The 22,134-nt window shown below is 41.5% G+C and overlaps 2 protein-coding genes across 2 annotated transcripts in view; both read left to right on the top strand.

Moving 5' to 3' along the window:
* Positions 1-22,134, top strand: part of LOC135522174 (thioredoxin-interacting protein-like) — a 328,799-nt gene that overhangs the window by 115,409 nt on the left and 191,256 nt on the right. The window lies entirely within an intron of this gene.
* On the top strand, positions 146-5,837 carry LOC135523092 (tetratricopeptide repeat protein 24). The gene is given in 4 exon segments (XM_064949820.1): positions 146-340; positions 705-998; positions 5,174-5,375; positions 5,484-5,837. Coding segments are annotated over 4 exon segments (882 nt in total). The 3' UTR covers positions 5,675-5,837.

Raw genomic sequence — 22,134 nt, forward strand, 5'->3', positions numbered from 1 at the left:
TCTCACTATCACCAAAGGAGGGCAGTTCTTTCAGTGTCATGACCTGAGTGAGTGTGACAATCAGACCTAAATAATTATTTCGCTCTCCTCTTTCCATCAGTTTCCTCATATTGCTATACTGTAGCCACCCCCTGGCGAAACCAACATGGCATCTGATAGCTACCCATTACATGAGGGCAGGAAAAATAAGAGTGACTGGGTGTAAAGAGCAAAGACGGATGTCCTGAAGGTCCAGGTGGACATTGAGGAGCACATAGCCTCTGACCACATTGCCCTAAAGCAAGGGGACTGTGAAGAAGCCCTTAGCCTCTTCAAAAAGGCCTTCAAAGCTTCCATAGAGGTGACATTACTTAGGCTACTTCCTTGTTGTCCATGTTGAGACATTTTGTCCTGCACCTCACCCATATAATATACGGCTTGCTAAAACTGTGAGAGGGAGAACTGAGCACCTGATTTTATTGTTTGGAAAATGTCCAGGCAACAAAAACTTGTCTGGTTCCAAGTCCAAATGGATTACAGTATTTACACAATCTTTATTGTCCCCAAATAGTAATTGGTTTTCACATTGACATACATCTGACAACCCCCATATTTAGACATACTGTATGGAAGAAAGTCAAATATGCTGCATAATGTTCACTGGTACTTATGTTATCTTTTATAATGTTTAAGTATTCTCTCTTACCATACTCTATCACCGACAGCTAAAGGAGACCAAGGTCCAGCGGGCATGTGCCTTTAACCTGGGAGCTGCCTACGTGGAGGTGGGTAAAGCCCTGAAGGGGCTGGACTTCCTGAAGCGGGCACAGCCAGGAGAGAGGGGCGAGCGGATGGCAGACCTCCAGTTCAACCTGGCCGTAGCCCATGAGCCCCTGGGGAACCACAGCCAGGCAGCTGTTCACTGCCTCCAGGAAGCCCAGCTGTACCGCTCCCAGGGGGATGGGGCCAGTGAGGGGGAGACCTGCATGAAAATGTCCCACTGTCACCTGCTCCTAAAGGTCAGTCAGCTCAAGGTGTATGTTTTTTATGATTCAGCTCAAGAATCAAATTACCCTGCCAAATATCTCAACCCCTAACCATTAGAGGAGAACTGTAAAACAGCAGTAAACTGTACTTATCTTCCTCAACTTAAGCCATTCCAAAATTTAGGTGGGATACTCTCCTAAAGAGATTTAACACCAATCTAATAGATTTCGAGAAAAGCCCAAGCTGTGCTTTTTTATAATGAGATATTACCACCAGAAGATTTGCCTTCATGCACATTAAGATTGTGCTGAGGCAGAATTTAGAAGCCCACCCATATCTTCTGCAAAGATAATAAGATACTTACGCATGAGGCCGAGAATACTCAAGACTGAAAATTGAATGTTACGTAAGAACTATACCACAATAGGAAGAAAACAAGTTTCTCTGCTAAAATAAATGCTCAAGAACTCAAATCTTGAGTGAATTGCAAAAGTTGAATGATTGTTAAATAAGTTTAAAAAATTACAAACAAATGGAAATGTTTTATTTTTTATGGAAATAGTTTCTTATAGAAGGGTCCAGACACCTTTTAGAAACAGCAAATCACTTCCTCATCCACGTTGTATAGTATGGGATCCCTGAAAACATGAACAAAGGCTCCAAAAACAACCAAAAATGTCATTTTAGAAACGGCAAAGCGCTCAGTATAGTGATGCAAGGCTTTCAATGTTGTACACATGAAATCGTGTCTTTCCAAACTTTATCCACAGTATTATATTTCCTTTTGTGCGACTTGAGCGATACCTAAATTTAGTTGTAAAAATACAACTTCTCCTTTAATTGATTGTCAGTTGATTGATTCATATGAGCCATCTTCCTTCTAATGTATTAGGTGCTCAGAAATCATGCTCTGCAATTTGTTTAATCAATACAATTATAACACCAAGAAGAATCATGCCATTAACCTTTTCAGATCTTTAGTGAACCTGCCCACCTCCCTCATCTTTGCTGATCCCCAGCTGCCACTGATGAAGGGCCAGTCTCTGTCACTATGGTCTGTTTTTTTATTCGGACACCCTCAGTTAGTGTCAGAGTTGAGCCACGATTAAATGATTTAGAGAACTGCCAGAGGCAGTGTGTGGGTGTTATCAATAAATGAGTATAATTTATAATAGGGATGTAACGATTCACCTACAGTCGGAAGTTTACATACACCTTAGCCAATTACATTTAAACTCAGTTTTTCACAATTCCTGACATTTAACCCTAGTAAAAATGCCCTGTCTTAGGTCAGTTAGGATCACCACTTTATTTTAATATTGTGAAATGTCAGAATAATAGTAGAAAGAATGGTTTATTTCAGCTTTTATTTCTTTCATCACATTCCCAGTGGGTCAGAAGTTTACATATACTCAATTAGTATTTGGTAGCATTGCCTTTAAATTGTTTAACTTGGGTCAAATGTTTTGGGTAGCCTTCCACAAGCTTCCCACAATAAGTTGGGTGAATTTTGGCACATGCCTCCTGACAGAGCTGGTGTAACTGAGTTAGGTTTGTAGGCCTCCTTGCTCGCACATGCTTATTCAGTTCTGCCAACACATTTTCTATAGGATTGAGGTCAGGGCATTGTGATGGCCACTCCAATACCTTGACTTTGTTGTCCTTAAGCCATTTTGCCACAACTTTGGAAGTATGCTTGGGGTCATTGTCCATTTGGAAGACCCATTTGCGACCAAGCTTTAACTTCCTGACTGATGTCTTGAGATGTTGCTTCAATAAAACCACACAATTTTCCTGCCTCATGATGCCATCTATTTTGTGAAGAGCACCAATCCCTCCTGCAGGAAAGCACTCCCACAACATGATGCTGCCACTCCCGTGCGTCACGGTTGGGATGTTGTTCTTCGGCTTACAAGCCTCCCCCTTTTTCCTCCAAATATAACGATGGTCATTATTGCCAAACAGTTCTATTTTTGTTTCATCAGACCAGAGGACATTTCTCCAAAAAGTACGATTTTTGTCCCCATGTGCAGTTGCAAACTGTAGTCTGGCTTTTTTATGGCAGTTTAAGAGCAGTGGCTTCTTCCTTGCTGAGCGGCCTTTCAGGTTATGTCGATATAGGACATGTTTTACTGTGGATATAGATACTTTTGTACCTGTTTCCTCCAGCATCTTGACACGGTCCTTTGCTGTTGTTCTGGGATTGATTTTAACTTTTCACACCAAAGTCATCTCTAGGAGACAGAATGTGTCTCCTTCCTGAGCGGTGTGACGGCTGCATGGTCAAATAGTGTTTATACTTGCGTACTACTGTTTGTACAGATGAACGTGGTACCTTCAGGCGTTTGGAAATTGCTCCCAAGGATGAACCAGACTTGCGACAGTCTCAAAAAAATATTATTGGCTGATTTCTTTTGATTTTACCATGATGTCAAGCAAAGAGGCACTGAGTTTGAAGGTAGGCTTTGAAATACATCCAGGGGTACACCTCCAATGGACTCAAATGATGTAAATACTTTTCTGGAATTTTCCAAGCTGTTTAAAGGCACAGTCAACTTAGTGTATGTAAACTTCTGACCCACTGGATCTGTGACACAGTGAATTATAAGTGAAATTATCTGTTTGTAAACAATAGTTGGAAAAATAGTAGATGTCCTAACCGATTTGCCAAAACTATATTTTGTTAACAAGAAATTTGTGGAGTGGTTGAAAAACGAGTTTTAATTACTCCAACCTAAGTATGTAAACTTCCAACTTCAACTGTATATGCATCAGTCCCCGGTTCAAATGTTTAAGATTTGAGTGCATCGGTCAGCGGGACCCACAAACCGATCCAAATGTAACATGCATATGTCCGAAAATCAATTCAAACCTTTACAAATCGCCTGTTTACAATTTTGATGTTGCTCAAATTACTTTCCTTCTGCCTTCCCGAAAATGGCTTTTTTAAAAATCTTTTGTGACATCTGTATCCTCTCCTTCAGTGTCAAACTTAGCATACAATTGTGTTGACAGTCATTGATCTACAAGTCATTTTGCATGCCGAACAACCCCAAGCACAATCAGTAGTCAAACTGCGACCAGCTTCGCTCGCTGACCAACGCAAGGCATTCCTATTTCTTATCTGGCACATCTGCACTTCACCTTCAGCATTCAGATGTTTGAAAATGTCTTGTGCAATATTAGGCTTTATCACTTGAGTGACAACCAATGTAATTTGCTAGATTATGTTTATCAAATGCGCTGTTGAAAATGGTGTTTTACCGGAATAAAAGTAGCCTAAGCTATCATGGGACACACTGCTTTCATCTGGCTATACATGCTGATCAGGGCTTACATTGGGTTTTATTTTGATTGTTCAGGTTCACCATCAGCAATAGTTTTGGTAGTTTTGCTTGAAACAATGAGTATATACGGTCATTTTTAGATATACAAGGTAAAGTTGATCATTTCTTAATGAGGACAGCAATCACTTTTGCTACCTGCACTGCATGGTCGAAGCGGGAGAAGAAGAGGAGCTCACTCGAGTCCAAAAGGTCCAACTTCCTAAACTTCCATTCCATTCTGAGACACGGGTGAAATCCAAAGTTGTGCTTTATATTAATTGGTTATGTCATAGCAAATTGTTTACTAATAAATATTGCTACATTACTAGCTAACGCTTTTTTAATATGCAAAAATGACAACTGAATTAGTGGCTGATGGGGATTTCAGATCAAAGGCAAGGTAGATACCCAGTTTCCCTTATGGCTCAGCCCAGGTGCCTACATACAACATAGACATATACAGTACATCATTCACACACACACACACACACACACAGAGAGAGAGAAGTCGGCTCAGACAGATCCAGTTCAGAGAAGCCCAGCTCATAAGCTCCATCAGCAGCATATTTTAATTTAGAATGGAAAAGGAATGTGTTTATGCAACAAATGTTAGTGCATTGCATCAAACTGAATCGCATTGATTCGTTCCTCTAAACAAACCGAATCGCACAGATCGTTTCAAACTTAAACTTATCGTTCCTGTATGGTATTGTAGCCCATGTATCGAATCATCTTGAAAGGTGAAGATGCACATCCCTAATTTTTAAGAGCTGCAGTGTCTGACTGACTCATTTGAGATGTGTAGCAGCCAGGTCTATATACTGTCAGCTCACTGACTGTCCTACATAGAGCTGGTTTTGATTCAAGCTGTGTGTTTTCAGTACTGGACCCAGGCAGCTTAGAGCTTCCAGAGGGCTGGGGAGAGCTACAGGATGGCAGGCAAGCTGGACTCAGCCGCCACGACCTTCAAATAGGCAGGGAGTCACATGCTCCAATCAGATGACTTCACCATGGATGATATCATCACCGTGCTCACTGATTGCCTCGAGCTGAGCAACAACATCAAAAACCCAGAGTTCCTCGGTAGGTAAACTGTCAGATTAACTGAATTGAGGAAAAAACAAATGAGTAACAGCTTTGTCAGTCAACAATTTGGTGACAGTTTTGTGACTTTATCCCTCAGCCTTTCAGGTAAGGTGTACAATGACCTGGGCCTGAGTTTCTCCCAGCTGAAGTTGTTCCAGGAGGCAGCCTGGTGCTATGAGCGGGCCCTGCCCCTGGTCAGCACCAGGCCCAAAAGGCTGGCCGTGGTCCTACAGAACCTGGGAGCCGTTCACAACACACTGAGCCAGTACCGGCAGGCCCTGGACTACCACCGATAGGCTCTCCAGAGGGTACTGAGGTCTGCACAACGCATCACCGGGGGCAAACTACCTGCCCTCCAGGACACCTACACCACCCGATGTTACAGGAAGGCCATAAAGATCATCAAGGACAACAACCACCCGAGCCACTGCCTGTTCACCCCGCCATCATCCAGAAGGCGAGGTCAGTACAGGTGCATCAAAGCTGGGACAGAGAGACTGAAAAACAGCTTCTATCTCAAGGCCATCAGACTGTTAAACAGCAACCACTAACATTGAGTGGCTGCTGCCAACACACTGACTCAACTCCAGCCACTTTAATAATGGGAATTGATGGGAAATTATGTAAAATATATCACTAGCCACTTTAAACAATGCTACCTAATATAATGTTTACATACCCTACATTATTCATCTCATATGTATACGTATATACTGTACTCTATCATCCACTGCATCTTTATGTAATACATGTATCACTAGCCACTTTAACTATGCCACTTTGTTTACATACTCATCTCATATGTATATACTGTACTCAATACCATCTACTGTATCTTGCCTATGCTGCTCTGTACCATCACTCATTCATATATCTTTATGTACATATTCTTTTTCCCTCTAACACTTGTGTATAAGACAGTAGTTTTAGAATTGTTAGTTAGATTACTTGTTGGTTATTACTGCATTGTCGGAACTAGAAGCACAAGCATTTCGCTACATTCGCATTAACATCTGCTAACCATGTGTATGTGACAAATAAAATTTGATTTGATTTAGACAGCCAGCCTGCATGGTGAGCTTATTACATCACTTACACTGAAGAGTATAGTTATACTGTATTTTCTGCAATGTTCAGTGCTGTTATGTACTACATGTAATAATGATATGCCATTTAGCATGCGCTATTCTCCAAAGTACTCTGCGTGCATATTGTTTTTGTATGAGTGGTGCAAGCACTCTACCAACTGAGCCGCAGAGAATCATGTGTGTGTGAGGAACATGTTACCTGAGGTGTGTAGGAGTAATTGTTTAGGCAGAGGGGCAGACCATTCCTCAAACATTTCATTATACCCTGATTAATCCTTTACAGTATCTGGGTGTGGCCAGTGCTCTCGATGCCTCTAATCTGTCTCTGTGAGAAGCTCTCACATTAGCAAGAGAGGTGTGTGTGTGTGTGTGCTAGTGCGCAGGGGTGTGTGTGGCTGAGATTCCACTGAGGCAATGCCATAGGGACTTACAGAGTGCTTACCACAGCACCACTGAGTGACTCACACACTGGTATGTCTTGTGCGTATGTGCATGTAACGGTTCTAAGACATGTTTTTTTTCGGCAGCCCACAAGCTGTTGGGGATGTGAACGTGACATAGCTACTTATGCTTTTTTTAAGTGAGTGAAAAAGTGATGACGCTGTCTGTCTCTGTCTGTCCCGTCCCGACCGACCACCCCTGGAAAACCCCAGGTAGGTACTGTCTGGTCACCACACTCCTGACCATCATACTCCAGTTGCAGGAAAACAAACAGATTCATTTATCTATCAGCCAGTATCTAGTTAATATACCAACACTATAACCAGATAATATACAGTTGCTTTGCAAAAGTATTCACCCCCCTTTAGAATTTTTCCTATTTTGTTGCCTTACAACCTGGAATAAAAATAGATTTGGGGGAGTTTTTATCATTTGATTTACCCAACATGCCTACCACTTTGAAGATGCTAAATATTTTTTATTGTGAAACAAACAAGAAATAAGGCAAAAAAACAACTTGAGCGTGCATAACTATTCATCCCCCCAAACTCAATATTTTGTAGAGCCACCTTTTGCAGCAATGACAGCTGCAAGTCTCTTGGGGTATGTCTCTATAAGCTTGGCACATCTGGTCACTGGGATTTTTGCCCATTCTTCAAGGCAAAACTCCTCCAGCTCCTTCAAGTTGGATGGGTTCCGCTGGTGTACAGCAATCTTTAAGTCATACCACAGATTCTCAACTGGATTGAGGTCTGGACTTTGACTTGGCCATTCCAAGACATTTAAATTTTTCCCTTTAAACCACTCGAGTGTTGCTTTAGCAGTATGCCTAGGGTCATTGTCCTGCTGGAAGGTGAACCTCTGTCTCAAATCTCTGGAAGACTGAAACAGATTTCCCTCAAGAAGTTCACTGTATTTAGCGCCATCCATCATTCCTTCAATTCTGACCAGTTTCCCAGTCCCTGCTGATGGAAAAACATCCCCATAGCATGTTGCCACCACCATCATGCTTCACTGTGGGGATGATGTTCTCGGGGTGATGAGAGGTGTTGAGTTTGCGCCAGACATAGCAGTTTTGTTAATGGCCAAAAAGCTCAATTTTAGTCTCATCTGACCAGAGTACCTTCTTCCATATGTTTGGGGAGTCTCCCACATGCCTTTTGGCAAACATCAAACATGTTTGCTTATTTCTTTCTTTAAGCAATGGCTTTTTTCTGGCCACTCTTCCGTAAAGCCCAGCTCTGTAGAGTGTACGGCTTAGTGTTCCTATGGACAGATACTCCAATCTCTGCTGTGGAGCTTTGCAGCTCCTTCAGGGTTATCTTTGGTCTCTTTGTTGCCTCTCTGATTAATGCCCTCCTTGCCTGGTCTATGAGTTTTGGTGGGTGGCCCTCTCTTGGCAGGTTTGTTGTGGTGCCATATTCTTTCCAGTTTTTAATAATGGATTTAATGGTGCTCTGTGGGATGTTCAAAGTTTCTGATATTTTTTGTAACCCAACCCTGATCTCTACTTCTCCACAACTTTGTCCCTGACCTGTTTGGAGAGCATCTTGGTCTTCATAGTTCCGCTTGCTTTGTGGTGTCCCTTGCTTAATGGTGTTGCGGACTCTGGGGCCTTTCAGAACAGGTGTGTGTGTGTATATATATATATATACTGAGATCATGTGACACTTAGACTGTACACAGGTGGACTTTATTTAAATAATTGTGTGACTTCTGAAGGTAATTTGTTGCACCAGATCTTATTTAGGGGATACATAGGAAAGGGGTTTGAATACATATGCATGAAACACTTTTGCGTTTTTTAAATGTAATGTTTTTTTTTTTTTAAACAAGTTATTTTTCACTTCACCAATTTGGACTATTTTGTGTATGTCAATTACATGAAATCCAAATAAAAATCCATTTAATTTACAGGTTGTAATGCAACAAAATAGGAAAAACGCCAAGGGGGATGAATACTTTTGTAAGGCACTGTATCAACCAACTTCTGGTCTGTTGGTGGGAACTATAATTGTGTGTGTGTGTGTGTGTTGACTGAAAAATGTGTTTCCATTTCAAGCCACTTTCAATTATCTTGTAGAACTTGTAAGTGTATTCATGTGTTTATACAGTTTCATCACCAGTGTACTGACTGGGCTGTTGTTCCCTAGTGAGTGGAGCTGGCTCTGCAGAGGTGTCTACCGGAGAGCAGGAGAAGGAGGAGGAAGCCCCGGGTCCAGATGGAGAACAGGCACAGTGGCGATGGGAGAAGCATATGACTCCCAGTCACCGGTGACAAGATCTCTCATTGAGAAGCCGGGGTATTTGACTGTGCTGCCAGGGGCAAACAGGCAAGGCATTTAACACACACACTGTCATAGCAGAATTAGTTAGGTAAACATTGATAAATAAGATGTTTTATCTACTTTCATAAATATGCTTATGTGGGAAAAGTCACTTGGGGCCCAGAGAGGGGAGAGGTCAGGATTGTCTTCATATGTGAGGGTATCTGTTAAACCATGTGAAGGGCTCCACAATGTCTGTACACCAGTCACTCCCTACTTTTCCCATTGGGGGGAGGAGTATGGCAGTGTCTGGAACCATTGTATGTCCCCTCTGATGTCGAAACTTGTCTTTCATAGTATATGACCTAGAGGCTCACTCCTCTCAGGGAGCTTGTCCAGGGGTGGGTTGTATTTGAGATGGGAGTATCTAGAATTGACAATTGATATATGCCATTGGATGAGGTAATGTTTTGGTAATATGAAGTACCAAGAACGAGAAGTAGAACCTCGTCTAAGAACGCAAACTGAACGATAATTTATAGCTAATGCTGTCTGGCTATGGGATACTCCTCTCTCAAGTAAAAGTCTTCCTTTGTGCAGTTTTCCTATGACCTGTGGTTTGTCATTGTGAGTTTAGAGGGGTGGATCTTTGCTGTGAAAGATCTCAGTTGCCATTATGTTGACACTCAGAATTCATTTATAGACACTGAATTGATCTGAGTGTCAAAGGGCTATGGTGAAGCTCATATTATTAAAAGATTAAGTTTAAAGTATAACTCTGACTTGTGTGTGGTTTGTAAACTCTCCTTTCACTTAGTAATACAGGAAATTACCACAACACACACACTGTAAACATCATCATACATGCTCACACAGTGCACATTATCACTCATTTACTGTACACATTAGCACACATACATAGATGCACCATTATACACACATGTGCATACGCTCAATAACACCCATCCAGACAACTCATAAAGAAACCCGGAGTAATTTTACTTGTTGTGATTGACTTTGATTCTTTATTAGCACACTGGAAAATCAAACACTTTTTCATTTTGTGCCACCAGACTCCAGCCTCTTAAATTGTTTATTTTTGCAGAATGTCTTTAAGGTATAAAAACCTATTGGGTTTTCTTAAATTACACTGAAGAAGATGATCTCTGTGAGTGTCTGCTCTGCAGAGAAGAAATGAATAATAGGGAAATGGAGAGTTATTAGCCAGCCACAGATGTAGCAGAAGAGCACCAGCAGAAAAAACAAAACCGCATACATAATTCATGTACATGGCGATGACCTTGGCATCCACTGATGATTCACTACCATCCCCCTGTAAAAAACACACACACACACACACACACACTCATTTCTGCATAGCTGCACTGTTTGTTATTCTCCCGTTCCCAGAGTAACTATATATCTAAGATGCCTTTAACTTGGCATTGCTGTGTGTGTGTGGCCAGTGTTACACTGCTGCTTGTCATTTTAAATTATTATTGAAAAGTTATTTTTGAGATTATCATGTTTAAGCGTGCCTCTTCCTCTCACCTCCAGGAACCTGAATAATACATATGAGCAGCCCGACCTGACCACCATTATTAGAACCAGGACCCATCAAACCACCCTGTACTCACCCAGCAGAGTAAGAACCACTCCCCTCAATCTTAACCTGAGAAACGGTTGCACAACATGAACTTTTGCACAAATCTCCCATTGGGGAAGTAGCTAGCTATAACTAGTGTGTGGGCTAAGTAGTCCTTATTTGGACAGAGGACCACTAGCATATTAAAATGACACAATTTTTTAAAATCCACATTCTGCACATATTGTTACAAGAAAGTAATGGCTATGTTCAACCAATTTGTACTGTTTGTCATAATCCCTCTGTAGGCAAGCATTTATATGAGAGCATTAAACCGAGGACAACACAGACTAACAGGTATGTAATGTTTGTCTGTGAGTTATTTCCAGTGATCGGCTTCAGTTTGAGTAATCATTGATACTGACTGAACACGTATCATGTGTTTTAGTGAGACTCCATTGTCCGAAAGCGCCGAAGTTTCACCCACTGGTGCGTCAGATAATGAAGAGACTATAACCCTGTTAAAGAAACGGAAGTCCTAAATCTGCACAGTCATGTGACGAGATGCAAGTCCAAGTTAATGTGGTTGGTTAATTGAAAGCATTCATAGGAATGACTCTATTGAGTGTATTTCTTTGGGTCAAATCTGCTCTTTGCACATGTAAGTGTTACTGTATAACATTGTCTGTCTCATCTCCTGCACGTACAAGTGTTGCCTTGTCATTGCTTTTGTCTTCCAAACACTCCTTGTGTGTATGCTGGTCATTGTCCCCCACACTGAAATTGGGGAAGGGACTGTGGATCTGTTTCTGTCCGTTAGTACGTTCATATGTTAGTCACAAGCGATATCTCAGACAGCATTGACCCGGTTTTGACTAAACTTTGGTGAATGATGCATCTTGCCATAGCTTTACAGCATTTAGAAAATTACACTGATTGGCCAGATGGTGGCCCTGTAACGAGATTGCATTTTCAAACTTTGAAAGGTCATGCCCCTCACCCCGTTATACCTTAAGTCACGAAATTTAGTAGATCGGTTCCTGTCTTCACAAGGAACAAATTTGCCTCGGGACCCATAAGTTCCACCATGATGGATTTTCCGCCATTTTGAATTGTGTGAAAAACACTTAACCCGACTCGTCTGTTACCGAATGACCAATCTGCACGAAACTTGATATGTGGCATTTATAGAAAACGATCTCTCAACGCAATATTTTCCAGACTGGTAGCTAAATCAACATTGCCGCTATTGACCAATAAACATTCACCTAGGTGTGGTCTGGCACATAACTGCATATAAATCAGTAAAAGACATTCGTATTGTAACAGAATTTGATAAACCCTGTCAAGACTCAACATATGCAAAAACATTCATATCAACCTTGCTGTGGCGCTATAACGGGCATATATCTGTTGATCTGTTTGTGATGAAATTTGATGAAACTTAGTGATGAAATTTGGCATGCATGTTTAGGGATATGCGCTAACCTGCACGATATCTCAGACACCACTGGCCCAATTTTGACAAAATTTGGGTGAATGATTAGTCATGCTATAGAGATCTGAAATTGACAAAATTATACCTTTTGGGCGGGGGGGGGGGGGCTATAGTAATCAACTGTACATACGTTAGTCATTTGTGGGGGGATGACATGTTTACTGTTGCCTTATTTCAAGGTGTCTTGGTAGTCAATATTCTAAGATTGTCATAATGTGTATCATTTCGTCAATCATGCTAACTTAAATCTCTGCTCTTCACTTGAATCATGGTTGTACAATTAGAAATAAATGTAATCTGTTTTTGAACTATTTAACTCTGATCCTTTGTAAGTTTATAGTCACCCCAACGCTTAACAAAGCCATCACCGTTGATCATTGCTACAAGAAAACACGAAAAAGAACAAGCACTCAATCGATTTTCAATTGGTTTTCCTAAAGGTCACACTATGAGAACCTTTAATTAAATATCCACAATTGTTACCCAGAGGAGGGTCATGCTTTTTCAATTTCAGTCAGGGAGAGGGTTTAGTCTTTTATTCATTTTTATATATTTTTTATTTAGTCCAGGGGAGGGTCATGTAATTTGTAATCGATTTAAATTTCATTGCTCAGTGTCTGTGAATTAGTATCTCATGTGTGCCTGATGCTGCCCCTAATCCCTGACTCTCTGCTGGGTGTGCAATATCAAGTGTGCCTCGTGTGGTCTCAATAAAATTATCCATAGCCTATTCTATAGGCCAGGGATGGGCAAACTTTTTGGCTTGAGGGCCACATTGGGATTTTGAAATTCAACTGAGGGTTGCATTTTTTGGGGGACCAATTGTTTGTTAAAATCAATTTGCAGGTGTCACTACAGACCAGGGTTCGATCCCAGGCTGTGTCACAGCTGGTCGTGACTGGGAGACCCATGAGGCGGCGCACAATTGGCCCAGCATCGTCCATGTTAGGAGAGGGTTTGGCAGGCCAAGATTTCCTTGTCCCATCGCGCTCTACCAACTCCTGTGGCAGGCCGGACGCATGCACGCTGACACGGTCGTCAGGTGTACGGTGTTTCCTTTGACGCATTGGTGCGGCTGGCTACCGGATTAAGAAGCATTGTGTCAAGAAGCAGTGCAGCTTGGCTGGGTCATGTTTCGGAGGATGCACGGCTCTCGACCTTCGCCTCTCTCTCGAGTACATGCGGGAGTTGCAGCGATGGGACAAGACTGTAACTACCAATTGGATACCACAAAAAAGGGTTGTCTGTTTTAACAAACCTTTTATTTTTGTACTTGTGTATTGAATATAGTTTTTTGTGTTGTTTTTTATAAGCCCTTGGGCTTCCAACCATACTTGCACACCGTTTTTTATTTATTTGTTTTAACTGTATTGTTGTTTATCACTTTTCTTCGGTGCAAATAAATTCAACCTTAGGTTTTAGGTTATGTGTTAAATAACAAATGGCTTTTTCTCTAAGTCATTGATGATCAGATACTAAAGTTGTAACTGGTTCTGTTGGCAAAATGTTTACAGTTGATAGACAACTTTAGCACTGTTCCAAACTTAGACTATACTCTTTAACAATATCCTTTATAGAAATCTAAATGTCTTTGGTGCTGCAGCATTCGCTCATTCGTTGTCGTACTTTGTGGCATTTAAAAATATTCTGCTCGTCTCCAGTCATGTAAAATAACGTAGAATTGCAAGAAGTGCGTTAATAAAAGGCCCACAAAAAAATCGGACTGCAAATAAGATGGTGGATTCATGCAGTTCTTTTATTATAATATATTTTCATCCTGTCACGTTATGTTATTTTATCTTTGTTTTAGTATGGTCAGGACGTGAGTTGGGTGGGCAGTCAGAAAATCAAACAATGTTGGTTTTTGAGTTCGGCCTCGTATGGTTCTCTATCAGAGGCAGCTATCAATTGTTGTCCCTGATTGAGAATCATACTTAGGTAGCCTGGGTTTCACTTTTGGGTTGTGGGTGTTTGTCTTCCGTGTCAGTGGTTGTCGCCACACGGGACTGTTTCTTTCATTTCACGTTTATGTTTTAAAATAAACATTATGGACACTTACCATGCTGCGTTTTGGTCCTCCGATCCTTCTCGCTTCTCCTCCTCAGAAGAGGACGAGGTTCGTTACACATCCTTACCCTTGTCTGCAAATACACAATCTTCCAGCTACTTTAGTATGTAATGTTTACAAATCGAAGAGCAGTTTCTAAAACTGCATATCTCAGGCTCTGGGCTCGGTTTCATAAAAGCATCGTAGCACGAAGATACTCTTCTGTCCATTTAGTGTCAGTGGAATTAGGATGATCTCAGTGTTACGATGCTTTTGGGAACCCCAGCCCTGGTCTGTCATAGGAGTGAGGGTAAACGTAGGCATGTTCTTTGTTATCCACTTTGTTTTAATTATTATTTTGGGTATAGGGGAGGGTCACCATTTTCTTTTCAAGCGTTCAGGGAGGGACATCCATTTTCATTTCAGAGAGGTCCGATTTTCTCCAGGTATCCCTCATTATCAATAACGTGCAGTCCCTTATCAGGGGTGCTGCCGCACCTCCCACACCATTCCCGCTGCTACGATTGTATAAGGAAATATATGATAAAGTGCTGCTGCACATAGGCTATTATCAGCCATCCAGACCGAATATTGGTGATGATGTAAATCAAGTGTTATGCTGCTCTGGCATTACTGTTTATATTTAAACTAGTTAGCTTGCTACATACACTCCACCAGTGACTGCATTTAAAGCCATGCATGTTTGGATAATGGGCGAGCGCAATCTCCATGAGTGCTGAGCAATTAACCGATATGTCGGTTGTTTTGGGGTTTTAAACAACTAATTGACCAAGTTTAAATCATTTGAATTTCATTTTAATAGTTTTGTTCTGTGAGCTCAATGTGCAGTTTATGTAGAGATCAATCAGATCAAGCCTGAACTATGCAATGTAGTAGGTTGTTTTAGTTTCCAACAGGCCGATAGGCTACATATTAGCACAGAAAACATGGTAATTAACTATAATAACAATAATCCATTGGTCACCTGCATACTTGTCCGGTCTGTGTGGAGTACTGAGCTATTATAATAAGAACCGTGTGGAGCAGATTGGTGATTGATACATGGCATTCAGTAGTCATAAATGTTTGTTTTATTTACTTTGAACTACTAAAATGTTGATTTGGCAGACTGCATAGGCAGCAGCTCTATAGAGATGAGATGACTTGGAATGAAATAAAGTAATGAAATAAAACATTTTATTAAAGTGAAGTAATGTGAATACATTATGGTTAAGTGATAAGCAGTAATGGTCATCACTAACAGTTTTACTTTTAATTGTTTTATTCTGTGTTGTTACAACATTCGACCCACATAATGCATAGTACATTTAATGTATAAAAAATAAACTGAAATCGAAACTGAACCTACCTATAAAACAAAAAAAACTAATCGCTCAGCACTAATCTCCATACAGGGGTGGCGAATTTGACGTCATCACGACAACTAGGTGGAAGTGGGTTCAGAAGAACAATGACAAACTGTGTACAAAAATATACAATTATACCACCACACAAAAGAGCACTTGGCAAGTGGGAGGGGAAAGGGGCAGGTGTTCTGGCACAGGTAGACCCATATTGTGCATGCGCCTGCAAATCAGTATTGCCAAATAATCTGTTGTCTGCTTTTGATGCACCAGGTTTCTTTTCAGCACTTCAGCACCTGCGTGTATGGACAGCTCCCCTCCCATGTCTATTTTTGATGAACGCAAGTAGTGGGATAGAGTGGTCTGTTGAACTGCACTGTAGCTGCAGAACCTATTTCACCAACCTCGGAGCCCGACAAAAGATTGGACATTGGATAATTTTTTTAACTCCGATGGATATTGAGATATACAAAAAGAAAACTGAGTGAAAGATGGATCAACCGAAACGCTGAAATTGTTATAGGTCTACTTTGGAGACGAATACGTAATTTTGGTTTTCAATTATCTTTGATGCTGCGGCAACTGAAGATAATACAGATATATCATTGCATTACGGCTGAGCTGATCAATTGGAATACACAACATTGTATCGGAGAGAAAGTGTGCTTTGTGGCGTATTGTGAGGGAATGCGCGCATTCCAAGTGAGTTGAGCGTTAAACAAGGTAAGAGTTAGCATTGTCCTGTAATATATCGCACTGCATGTTGTCATTATGTGGACAGATGACTAGCATACATACACGTGCTATAGGATACATTGGAGTAACTTGTATAGCCTAAATTATAGTGGCATAAAAATAAATATCCTAATTTGCTAAAGGACTATATGGTACGAAACAATCAATAGAATAAAATATGCAATAACCCTGCATATCTACGCTTCTTGTCCATTTACTCCATGAAATCAAACAAATGTCCAAAATATAAAGGCAAAACGTTGCAAATATATAGATCTTATACTTTCATTTTTTTACCTTCCATTTTCAAAGATTAAGTAAAAGGTTTTTTCGCCCCACTTAAAGTTTAGTATCCCATTGACCCATCCATCAGATTGCTGCAGTTTCCGAATCGACCCTGACGTTTTTCCGTGCATACACGCCAATATAGCAAAAGCAGTGACGCCAACCGAAATATGTCTTCCGCATTTAACCCAACCCATCTGAATCAGGTAGGTGCGGGGAGCTGCCTTACAACGTTCACCGCGGCCGGCGAGCAGTTGATGTTGGGGGTTAACTGCCTTGCTGAAGAGTAGAACGGCTCAGGGGTTTCGATATAGGACTTGCATTGCCGCCGCTTTGCAGTGATGCCAAAAAATTATTAATGAGTGTACATCGTAAACACTGATTGAACACCCTAGTAGGCTACTGGTGCATGCTGGGATGATCGATTTACTGCGTGAAACTTGATCCCAATGTCCTTCAGACACCTTCGCGTGCCGGTGCCAGGGATTCTTCAGTGGATGGGAAAACAACCACAGCCACAAATAACTCACATAATTCTATTACGTGATTAACACATTCAAGACTTAATTTTGAATATGTTAACATATTGAGAGGAGGCAGAGTGAGGGTCAGTGTTGAAATACTTAATTAATGAGAGCGAGATGGTGAGAGAGAAAGTGTGTGTGTGTGTGGGGGGGGGGGGGGTGAAAGGCTTAATTAATGTTGAATTAATTAAAGTGAGATGGTGAGAGTCAAAGCGATAGAGGGTGTGTGTGTGTGTGTGTGTGTGTGTGTGTGTGTGTGTGTGTGTGTGTGTGTGTGTGTGTGTGTGTGTGTGTGTGTGTGTGTGGCATAGGACACACGCACACTTAGTCCAAGGTCATCTAAACTGAAAGGGGAAAGGTTGTCTTTGTGCTGCTACTTTAAGTGCAGTGCTGTGTCAATGTTCTCAGCATCAGTACTGGGGCCATCAGGGATCTGACGGGGCCGAATTGAAACAAGTCATGGTCAGAAGAGGCTGAAAATGACCATTATATCAATTTAATGCGCCTTTCCCTGTGTTACAAACCAAGAACGAACACCATCTCTGCATATGAGTCATTACACATGACAATGCCCTTTGTAAAATATTTATAAACTCTGTTAATTCCCAGGGTAGGCTGACAAACGAAATGAGCTGACGAGAAATCCATTGCACCAGTCGGCTTTTTCAGCACATTCTGGTGTGACATTTCTCTCTGGGGAAGAGCAGAAGTCTCCCTGTCCCAATGTCCCTGCTGTAGAAACACATGATCTTTCTTCTTTTCTTTAGTATTCACAGGGCAATGTGTTTGGAGAGGGTGTTGACAGCTCTGGAGTGGGGTAAGGTCAGGCTCTGCAGTCCTCTACATTGACTTTCAAGCCAATAGTCAGCAGTCAGACGGCACATGTAGTCTAAACAACACTGGCTTTTCTTGTTTCCAGGTTCAGTGTCATTCCATCTTACTCTAGGTGAACAGTTCATGTGTTTGAGTACTCCTTAATAATGTTTTGACGATTGTTGATTGGTGGTGTTTAAATCTACTGCACTTGCTAAGAGAGGATGTATAGTCACTGACATACTGTCTGATTTTTAAATTTATTTCACCTTTATTTAACCAGGTAGGCAAGTTGAGAACAAGTTCTCATTTACAATTGCGACCTGGCCAAGATAAAGCAAAGCAGTTCGACACATACAACAACACCGAGTTACACACGTGCAGGCAGCGATCGGTTGAAGAGCATGCATTTAGTTTTACTTGTATTTAAGAGCAATTGGAGGCCACGGAAGAAGAGTTGTATGGCATTGAAGCTCGTCTGGAGGGTTGTTATTAACACGGTGTCCAAAGAAGGGCCAGAAGTATACAGAATGATGTCGTCTGCGTAGAGATGGATCAGAGACTCACCAGCAGCAAGAGCGACATCATTGATGTATACAGAGAAGTGAGTCGGTCCAAGAATTGAACCCTGTGGCACCCCCATAGAGACTGCCAGAAGCCAGGACAACAGGCCCTCCGATTTGACACACTGAACTCTATCAGAGAAGTAGTTGGTGAACCAGGCAAGGCAATCATTTGAGAAACCAAGGCTATCGAGTCTGCCGATGAGGATGTGGTGTTTGACAGAGTCGAAAGCCTTGGCCAGGTCAATGAACGGATCATCTTATCTCATTTGATATTAAGCTGTAAGATCAAATGAATGATAATGAATACAGATAATTTATCTGATCATAATCCTATTTCCAACCTTATTACCTCTGATATGTGTGTGATATACAGTACATGAAGTCCTCCTGGATCAGCCTCTCACTTTGAGGCTTGTCATTACACTTTGATATGCAGAGACATCTCGCTCCCCCACTATGGTCCATGGTGTTCTGCACATCACTGTGCCATTATGAATCAGTCCACAAACAGTGCACACAATGATGCTTTAGGGCACTGATTGCAGTCCTCTGGGGCTAGGACACAACACAGGCCAGGTTATTGTGCTCTGTGTGTGGGCTGATTTGCATTGGCCATAAAGTGGTATAAATACAGATCCATCATGGTCAGAGTCAACGTGGTTATTTACAGGTAGGTAGGCCTCTATTACAACCCAATTGGGGTCACTGAATCGGATCAGGTTGGATCATTGTTTTGCAAATTAATGATTGCAATGCTTCTCACCAACACTACAGCTAATTTGAAACAGCTGGTCCTGTATTTCTTATTGAGCATAGGATTTAATGTATGTTTTTTAATACAGTGCATATATCTCAAGTCCAATTCCACACAGAGTCTTCCATTCAAACATACATCCTGTGTACATTTCCTCACAAACATCTGTTGTGAAAAGTACAGTAGCATCTATATGGCCATTTTCCTGGAGTTCAGGACTTCAGATGAATATGTTACACTGGGCAAGAGTTTAGCTGACATGCCAAACCTGTGTCTAGCTAACAGAATAGAGGGATATTTGGGAGGCCAACTAGAGCCATACAAACAGCAGCAATGAGTAGGGAAGATGCAGCGCTTGTGCGACTACTGTGCGAGTTATACTGCAGAGGTTTGTGATTAGCAGGGGAGGCTGCCTCATGTCTCATTAGTGACAAAACAGTGTGTTGAATACCCATACTTCTCCACTGGCCTTCTGTGTATAGTTGAGCAATAACAGGCAGCGTCATATTCTGATTACCAAGAGATTACAATATGTTACCCTGCGATTCTGTCGGTGGGATAATTGTTTATCATCTTGATACCATTACCCACCATGCACAAACTGGCTGAATCAATGTTGTTTTTCAACTTAATTTGTCAACGTATTGTGATGTGGAATCTGCATGGAAAATACATTGGATTTGAAAAAAGTCATCAACTGTTGTTTTGAGGGTGGTATTTCATCCTCAGGATTATGTCATTATGGTAACCAAATGTAAACATAGACAAACCTTGTGTAAAATATGTTGAATTTGTACCTTTAAAACAACGTCAGATCTTCAACGTTAAAAAATCCACTGTCAGAAAACAACAATAGGCTGGGCAGTACCTCCTACTGGAGAATCTACCCTTTGGTCTCCCATCCAGGGTTTTAATGTTTTAACCAATCCCAGCCCTGCTTAGCTATGATATTTGTTACTGACTATTAATGTGCGGTCATAAGAATTATTGTGGGGAGATCTCCACTTAAGGCTAAATAGTTTCACTGTTGCTATCAAAGTCATTCCACAGGGTAGGTTTAACAGAGCAAATTAAATGTGACCATACTTTAATCATATTGTAACGGCGTTCTTCGTTTGTCGAAAGAGAGTCGGACCGAAATGCAGCGTGTTGGTTACTCATGTTTTTAATATAACAAAATGACGATACATGAAATAACAAAAACAACAAACGGAACGTGAAAAACCTATACAGCCTGTCTGATGAACACTAACACAGAGACAAGAACAATCACCCACGAAATACAAAGCGAAACCCAGACTACCTAAATACGGTTCCCAATCAGAGACAACGAGAATCACCTGACTCTGATTGAGAACCGCCTCAGGCAGCCAAACCTATGCAACACACACCCCTAATCAGCCACAATCCCAATAACTAAAAAACCCCACTAAGAATTACAACAAACAATAAACCCATGTCACACCCTGGCCTGACCAACTAATTAACTAAAACACAAAATACTAAGACCAAGGCGTGACACATATAACATCAATGATGCTATTTAGGCCTGTATAGCATTTGAAAAGTTAGCATATATTGTTTAAATTAAACCCAGAATTCAACAAAAAATAGACAATACAAACATAATTTAAAGTGCATTTAAAGTATGATTTGATTTAGTCCTATTCTTTAACTTACATTTTTATTGAGATAAAGACGTGAATCCAACATATCAATTATTAATTTTTAGACAAACTGGAATTAAAGCACAGATTGAACTATCCATGCAGACTATAAATCTCCTTCAAATGTTGGTATTTTGTTGCATTTACAATCGAAAACAATTCAATATCACCTTTGAAATTGTCCACAAGTTAACAACTGATATGTTGGATTCATGTCTCTAACTCAACCAAAAATATAAATTAAAGAATAGGATTAAGACAGTGGCTTAGATCTAACTATCCAAGCAATATATACTGTCACACCCTGATCTATTTCACCTGTCCTTGTGATTGTCTCCACCCCCTCCAGGTGTCGCCCATCTTCCCCATTATCTCCTGTGTATATATACCTGTGTTCTCTGTTTGTCCGTTGCCAGTTCGTCTTCTTTGTTCGAGTCAACCAGCGGTGTGTGTCTCAGCGCCTGCTTTTTCTAGTCTCTCTTTTCTTGCCTTCCCGGTTTTGACTCTTGCCTGTCCTGACTCTGAGCCCGCCTGCCTAACCACCCTGCCTTACCCTGAGCCCGCCTGCCTAACCGCCCTGCCTTACCCTGAGTCTGCCTGCCTAACCACCCTGCCTTACCCTGAGCCTGCCTGCCGTCCAGTACCGTTGCCTGTCCTGACTCTGAGCCCGCCTGCCTAACCACCCTGCCTTACCCTGAGCCTGCCTGCCATCCGGTACCGTTGCCTGTCCTGACTCTGAGCCCGCCTGCCTAACCACCCTGCCTTACCCTGAGTCTGCCTGCCGTCCGGTACCGTTGCCTGTCCTGACTCTGAGCCCGCCTGCCTAACCACCCTGCCTTACCCTGAGCCTGCCTGCCGTCCGGTACCGTTGCCTGTCCTGACTCTGAGCCCGCCTGCCTAACCACCCTGCCTTACCCTGAGCCTGCCTGCCGTCCGGTACCGTTGCCTGACCTCTGGATTTCTGACCCATACCTGGAACATTAAACTATTGTTTATTTGACATGGTCTGCATCTGGATCTTCCCTTCATACTTGATATATACAGTACATCTCCTTTAAATGTTGGTATTTGGTTGCATTGTCAACCAAACCAAATTTAATATTACTTTTGTAATACAGTAAA

This window comes from Oncorhynchus masou, chromosome 30 (assembly GCF_036934945.1).
Source record: "Oncorhynchus masou masou isolate Uvic2021 chromosome 30, UVic_Omas_1.1, whole genome shotgun sequence".
NCBI lineage: Eukaryota > Metazoa > Chordata > Actinopteri > Salmoniformes > Salmonidae > Oncorhynchus > Oncorhynchus masou.